General features: G+C 31.5%; 1 protein-coding gene across 1 annotated transcript; it reads right to left on the bottom strand.

The window, feature by feature from the left end:
* Nucleotides 1–4,132: 4,132 nt before the first annotated feature.
* CER2 (HXXXD-type acyl-transferase family protein) lies at nucleotides 4,133–7,821 on the bottom strand. The gene is made up of 2 exons (XM_028083467.2): nucleotides 7,261–7,821; nucleotides 4,133–5,198 (listed from the first exon to the last, which is right to left on the bottom strand). The coding sequence occupies exons 1-2, from the start codon at nucleotides 7,678–7,680 to the stop codon at nucleotides 4,314–4,316; spliced, it is 1,305 nt and encodes a 434-aa protein (XP_027939268.1). The 5' UTR covers nucleotides 7,681–7,821; the 3' UTR covers nucleotides 4,133–4,313.
* Between the last annotated feature and the right edge of the window lie 278 nt (nucleotides 7,822–8,099).

Below are 8,099 nucleotides of genomic sequence, written 5' to 3' on the forward strand. Positions count from 1 at the left end.
AAGTCATGTATGTCTGTGTCATGATTAATATCTTTCAAGGTTTTTAGTGTCATTCATTTTGTGCTTTTATCTTCATTTCTTTTCCGTCTTCATTTATTCATTGTCGTCTGTTTTCATGGTCAAGAAAATAGAGGGACCATCTTCGCAATCTTGAATTGTTGCCAAAAATAAAAACGATATTTTCTTAGTGTTTGATTCATTTTAAACAGCTCAATAAATTCTTAAAATATCTCTCCATCGATTATAACAATTGTAAAAAGAGTTAATTTGAAGATTGGAAACTAAACCAATATTGATTTCCTAAATTATCAAAATGAAGAGCGTTTTAAATTGACACTACTATTTTTTCTCTTTTTTTTCTCCAAATAAATTTAACATTATTATAAAGATATATTTATACATTTTTAAAACCTCTGAAGTTGTTATGCCTTATAACTATAATAAGTTATGAGAAAGAAAAATATAAATATTTACATGAGGTGTGAAGAGTTACTCAACTCAATAAAAATTTTCTTTTTTTTCATATTAATTTATTAAAAATTTATTTAATATATAAAGTACAATATGATATATTAAAAGAAAAGTAAAATGTAAGATATTTGTCATAATATATAATATTCGACAATAATAGAGAAGAATAAAATATATTATATTTCCATCAATAGGATTTAAATTGAGAGATATATGATATTTCTACTCTAACACCCTTCTCAAGATGGGATGTAACTTATGAAGGTCCAACTTGAAAGTAACAATTTTGGAAAGCAATCGAAAGAGAATCTTGAGAACTTTAGAAGACTGAAAACTTGAGAAATTTGAGAATTTGAAAAATTCGAAAAATTTGAGAAATTTGAAAATCTTGAAAAATTCGAGAACTTTAAGAAATTCGAGAGTCTTGAGAAGTCGAGAACCTAGAGAAAATTGATGAGAACTTGTAGAAAACTTGAGAAATTCGAAAACTTTGAGAAGTCAAGAGCCTTAAGAATTCAAGAACCTTGAGAAGTCGATAATATGGAGAAGTCAAGAACTTGAAGAAAGTCAAGAGAACATGGAGAAAGTCAACGAGAATCTGGAGAAATTCGACAAGAATCTAGAGAAAAGAACACGGAGAAAGTCACGAGAACATGGAAAAATTCGACAAGAACCAGGAGAAAGTCACGAGAACATGGAAAAAGTCGGCGAAAACCTGGAGAAAGTCGACGAGACAGGCGAAAAACGATGAAACAAAGGATGAAGTATGATTCACCATTGTAAAAAATCAACAAGAAAAGAGAAAATATAAAAAGTGTTTTTATTTGTTTTTTATCTGATATCATATTAGATATTATATATTGAATTTGAAGAGAAAAATAATTTATGAGAAGAGAAAATCAACGAGGAAAACACTTCCCAAAAAGAAAATTGCATAAAAAAGTTGACTTACAAGAATGACTTACATGGAAAGAGAAGATGACTTCCAAGAAAAAGAGAAAAGAAGATAACTTCCAAAAGAAGAGAATCAACTGCCAAAATCCTTAAAAAATATGTGCAAATGAAAATACCACTTACAATTGAAAATCACAACCAATCCATAATACAAAATACATTGTAAAATATTTCGTCGATTCTAACCCGCCTTCAGATATTATATAACTTTTTTTAATATAGCATTATTTTAATAAAACTGTGATTAAATAAGTGATTCTAAATATTATTTCTCGATGCCTAATGCCAAATATTTTATTAAAATTTCATATTTTACATAATTTCATATGCATCAATTTTCCTTTATGATAAGCTCACGTGATTTATTATTTTAAAATCCATTCTAATTAATCTACATGTTTTTCTATCGTCTTATAGAACTTATAATACTTATATACAAAATCTTCTGGTTAAGTTGACACTATTTTTCACATTTTAAAGGACAACCCACGTTTGAAATAATTGTGGATCAAAAAGGATTGTTAACTCATGATTAACTATCATTTTATTTAAGAAAAATAAATAGTGGATGTTGGAAATGTTTTGGTAAGTTCTGAAAATGATAAAATAACATATAATACTTTTATGAGATTATTGAAACACATTATAGAAAAAATATTAATAATTTATTTTTAGTGGATATAATAAACAGCTAGAAAGATTACAACTTTTGTTAATTTTTTGAACTGCTATAATTTCTTCAAATTATTTTAATGGTTCTAAATTTAGTTTCGTTGATGTCGTTTTTATTAAAGGGTCAAGCTCTTGGTAAAGCTCTTAAAGAGAAATTGATTTGAGATTTTGGTCACAAGGATAATGAATACGAGAATAAATATATTAGAATAAGAAATGTATTTTAGTGGTTTTTATTTTTATTGCATTTTTTGTAAATTACTAATAGATAAATTAATATCACTAGTATATTTTGTGAAAAACAATATGTGATATTCATGACTTGTATTATGACTACTAACTTTGCATACTGAAATATACATAGTTAGTAGTTAATATTTGTTAGTAAATGAACATATTTTTTTAGCAAGACTTATAAACAAACACAATAGTATTATGGAGGCCATTTTTTTTTTCAACAACAACAACTAATGAACCTTTGAAAACATTCCCCCTTGTGTGAGTGTGACCCTATTTTGTTTTTTTAAATGGATACAATAAACAATCACCTTTTGTAACAATAACTTGTGTTGCTGAATATGTATTGCTAATTGAGTTTTCTTACAATAATTCCATTTGAATAATTGAATATTCCATTTCTTACTATCTTTGTAAGATAATGAAGATCACTCCCTTAGCAATTTATTTATGTATTTTTACGAATGTAAACAAGAAGTGATGTGATTCTCTTTTAATAGTGCTCAAGTTAGTCAAACATTTTCAATCAATACTTGATTATTTTGGTGTTGTAAAATGATCGTTTTAATATTAAACCATTTTCTTTTTCATCCTTCGTCTACTATTTTTAATGTTTACAACATTGAGTTAATACTTGTATACATCGAAAATGGCGTTCTATGTTTAATTGAATTTAGATTAAATAACTTTTTGGATTTTGAAAATCCAAAATTATTGTGATTTTGGAATAGTTCATGTTATGAAATGTGGGATCGAATGAAACTCAAGTAAGGTATGAGTAGGTCAGGTTAGAGCTCTCTCATGCAAGGTCAAATAAAGATAGACCAAAATCTTGGAAGGTTGGACTTATGACAATAAAAATTGAGCCATGCCAAAATCAAGTTAGACTAGGTCACTCTTAGCTTAGTTTGGGCCAAACTAAACATAATTTGGGTCGGTTCAGGTTGGTCTTAAGTCAAGTTGGATTAGACCAAATTTAGGTCATTCTAAATCAGGTTAAATCCAAGTCAAGTTAGGTCGGGACAAGAGACACGTTATGTTGGTTGGGTTGGGTCCAATCAGATTGGATCAAGTAGACATGCCAAATCGAGTTTAACTTTGGTCAAATTTGGTTAGGATTGCATCAGGCTAAATTGAGGGCAAAACCACGGTAAGTTAAGTTTAATAGGAACTAGGTCAAACCAAGTTACTAAAACTCAAGTTGGACTAAGTTGGCCTAGGGTCCACATCGAGTTAAGTTAGGACAAGCCCTTGTAAGATCATGTTAAGTCACCCTAAGTCCACTTGGAGTTAAATTGACCCAAGCATAAGTTATGTTGAGTCACCCAAGGTCCACATTGAACTTAATTGATGATTTGGACCGAGATCACATTATATTAAGCTAACACAAGACCACATTAGACCAATTCAGCCTAGAATAATGTCAAGATGAGTAAATTTATATCCAAATCGAGTCAAGTCAAGTTGGGTAAAGATAGGTTGGGTCAAAGTTATGTAAGGTCAAGTTGAATTGGATTAGATTTGACCCAAGTTAAATTGAAACTAAATTGAGTCAAACTCATATTAGTTTGGATTGAGCTTGGCCAAACTCATATTAAATTAGCTCAAGTCTAGTCAAGTCAAAATGAGTTGGGTTTGCAAATTTATTAAATTTAATTTAATCTAAGTTAAGTTGAGTTTATCCGCATACCGACCTAAATGAATCTAAGCATAACAGATTCAAATATAATTTTAAAAAGTTAATTTGATATAATTTAAATTAAATAAGAGAATCTAATTAAATTTAATGGAGTAAAAGTATATCTAAAATTTAATTTATTGAATTTAGAATGGATTAAAAAATATCTACTCGAGTATTACAATGCAAGCAATTATACATTTATGTTGAACACTTATTTATTTTATATTCCTCACAATCTTAATCATTAACAATTTTATTAATAGTTGTAATCTGGCTTATGAAGTTACGCTTTGGATCATCAAAACGCAAGTGAGTGAATGCCCCATTCTTCTCTTAGCTTCTCTTTGAGCTGCTCAACTTCTTTTTCAGGCAAAGTAACGGTCACCATTCTCCCACTCTTCCCATCTTCTTCATCTTGCAATCCCGGCAGCACCAAAACGACACCGTCACCACCCACCCCACCAACTCCACAATTCACCACAACCGGTTTCTCTCCATTCAAAACAACCTCGTAAATACCATCTTCTTCCAAATCCACAAAAGTCAATCTTGCTCCATAAACCACCAAATTCTCTTTCCCTTCCTTCTCTTCCACCAACTTCTCCACAACGCTATTCTCAACCCTTTTCTCCTCCCCAATCAGCTTCGCCAAATCCGCCACGTCGGATTTTCCAACCGCCACGTCTGCTTCAACCACACTTATAACCACGTCGTTCGTCGGAAACTCATCCGAGCCACCGCCACGTGTCAAAACTGTCACTATCTTTGGCTCCGAGTCTCTGATGCGTGCCACGTGTTTCCACACCAGAGCCGATAGAATCTCGAAGTACGAGGTATCGTTGGCCTGGTTTTGGTCGCATGTGAAGATGGACGTTACCAGATGGTTAAGTTGGTTGGGAGTAACGTGGAAAGTGTGGCTCACCATCTTGGTGTCGTTTGCGGCGAGCCAGAGATCCTCTACGGTCGTGACCATTTTAACGGAAATGGGATTCCCGTGATTCCCATTGTTTTGTGGTGGGGATGGAGCTGGTTTGTGACTTGTGACGTGAAGGGTTTTGGGTGGCGCGTGACCCGCGAGTATTCGACTCCACTTGGTGATGAAATTGAAAGCTGAAAAAGCATCTCCAAGAACATGGGACCAACTAAGCCCCACAGAAAGCCCACCACATTTGAACCAAGTGAACTGCACGCAAAACAAATAACATAATGACACATTGATAGTTAGTTGCATAGTACCACATAGAATTCTACGAGGACATATAAGGTCCACCAAGTGACAAAATTGGATTAATGATAACGATGAAAAGAAATTATGAGTTCAATTCTATCCACTAATATAACATTAATAATCGATAATTATCTATAAAGAAAATTCACATAAAATACTTAACATCTGGGTTATGATTTGTTTTTTACACCATACTCTTCTTTCTTAAATTCTATTATTATTATTTTTTATGTTTTATCTTTTCTTGCTGTCACTTGTCCGATGTATGAGCCAATAATGTTGTCTGAGAGTTAATGAATGCACACCTAACCGTGGTCATTATTCAGGCACGAAGATTACGACAGATAACACCTATCGGATAAGAGCAAAAGCAATTGTGGAAAACGAAACCAGAAACCATAACTGTATTTCATTGAATAATTTGCCATTCATTTGTATTGGGAAAACTTGTCTATTCAAATCATGCAGAGTACTTAAGATAACAAAGTAGGTAGGCAAACAAATCTGTATTATCTGTTGTAAGATGTAATAGTTAACATTATTAATTAATAAGGATATGAACCTCTACGATATAAGTATTTTTTTTTAATTATCATTTATATCGTATACAAAGTGATATTACCAATATTTAAATCGACGTTGCTCCTAATAATTACACCTCTTACTTGTATTAACTTATATTAATAATTATAGACAAATTTAAAACCACTTTATGCAACAGGAAAACAAATATATAAATTAGGAGAAAAATGTTCATAGGTCATATCGGTTGTTATACGAAGATGACGTTCTTATTTCCCAACCCCACTCCAATTTATTTATTTATATATATTCAAAATTTCAATCTTATTTGTAAAAAGAAGTTCTTTCAATTAAAATAAAAACATTTTTTTAGCAACCCCTGATGTCGAAAACATTTATTATTTATAGTAACATGTTGTGCTTTTTTTCCTTTAGTTTTTTCCCTGTTTTTTTAAGGTGTCATTTAAGATTATTTCAAAGAAATTAAGAATACAATAATTTTTTTAAATCTTAGTTAAACATTGATAAATTTTTATTTTACTTATTTTATCTGACCATGACAAATATAATCTAATTAAAACTAGGTGAAAAGTAAGATTAATACAAACTAAAATGGAGTAAAAATATCGTATAAAGATCAGAAAATAACAGTTAAATAAAATAAACAATTTGCAAAAACAAATCTCGCAGCTAAATAAGGAGTAATAAATAAGCAGTTCTATAATAAAAACAATTATTGACGATTAACGAATAACATATTAAATAATTAATACTTTTAACAAATAATTATTTTATTTTCTACACTAATTTTTTAACCAAAATATATATATTTTAAAAAAATATATCTGAGACAATTTTAATTAAAAAAAAGAAGCAAGCTAACAACCTTCATTTAATTTAATTGAACTAATCAAATACACCCTCGCCTATTTTTCCATTAAATTAAACCACCTTACTTTTAATTCCCTTCCAAATTAATCCTTTTCTTTCATTATCCCAAAAGATGAGTGAATTTAATATCTCTGATGCGAAACAAAAGCCATTAATTAACTGGTGAAATTTCCATGAAGCTATAGTACAAATTATAAAAAGTCTTTAAAGCAAGCAACGCAACAACACACTTTGTATCACACACCCAACTAACATGCCCAAAATTAGGACTTTAGGGTTGTTAATTATAGGCAACTCACATAAAAACCATCATAAAAAACGAAAAAGCTGGTCCGTGAAATAAAGTTTCACAATTCATAAAAAGAGTTTTTTCTGAAGACATTCTCAACTGTCAACAATAAATTAAAGCAATAACAGAAGACGAAAAGTAAAAGTAAAAAAGAAATTACAGTATAAAGATACCTTTTATTTTATATTTTCAACAATATAATAATTCAAAGCAATAAAAAAATGAAGTTTTAAACAGTTTAAAACATATTTTTTTTTTGTATAAATATATAAATTAAAAAGTATAATAATTTTGAAGAAAGTGAAAATGGTGTACCTTAAGAAAGACCAAGGGGGAGAAACCTAGGTCAGGACCAAGCACGTGATCGGGGAGAAGAGCGTGATGAAGGGAGGAGCCGTTTTGATGGAACCATTCGCGAAGGGTGAGGTGGGAGTGAGACTCGGCGATGCGGACACCAGCGTCGTTGCACTTGATGAAGGGTCGACCCGATTCGGAGATGCGGATCCGACCCGAGAGATGGGTGACATGGTCGAGGAGTGGGAACATGGGTTTCTTGAGGTCGTAGATGGAGAGTCCCTGAGCAGCGTGGTTGACGAAGAAGTAGAGGGCTCTGATGTAGTGGAGCTTCAGGAGCAGGTCCATGGAGCTCAGCTGCCACTCACTCTGTTCGTCGCCGCGTGGGGTTGCCGGCACCACCGTTGAGATCTTGGAGCTCGGAGGCTGGGTTTCTTCCATAAGGGTGGTGGTTGTGATGAACAAAGAAGAAGAAAAGAAGAAGAAGAAAAAGAAGGTTTGTGTTGTGTTGTGTTGTGTGTGGTGTGTGTGAAGCTGTGTTATATAATGGTGTTAAACTTGAGTTAGTTATTAGTTGGTATAGTCTATAGATTGAGTTAAAGTGATGAGATAATAGGATCATTAATGAAGGAAACTGATGAATCAGCGAGAGAAGAAAGAGAAGAAACGAGAAGAAACTAAATGCGCAGAGGTTATGTGAACACAACAAGTAGTTACCACTCTCGCATCAACCAAATTTATTTTACTGTTTATTTTTTATTTTTTTCATATAGAACAATCACACTACTTTTTTTTTTTTTTCTTTTTCTTCCATTTCTATTGTCATGGAGTTTAATAGAAAATTTTAAAGAGGAAAAGTA

The sequence above is a fragment of the Vigna unguiculata genome, chromosome 8 (assembly GCF_037176805.1).
Source record: "Vigna unguiculata cultivar grain cowpea cultivar isolate G323 ecotype 2 chromosome 8, ASM3717680v1, whole genome shotgun sequence".
NCBI lineage: Eukaryota > Viridiplantae > Streptophyta > Magnoliopsida > Fabales > Fabaceae > Vigna > Vigna unguiculata.

Excerpts from the sequence above, each read along its gene's own strand:
- CER2 (XM_028083467.2), bottom strand. The coding sequence starts at position 7,680 with ATGGAAGAAACCCAGCCTCCGAGCTCCAAGATCTCAACGGTGGTGCCG. Across the intron at positions 5,199-7,260 it reads CCCCCTTGGTCTTTCTTAAG|TTCACTTGGTTCAAATGTGG; the intron begins GTACACCATTTT and ends TTTTGCGTGCAG.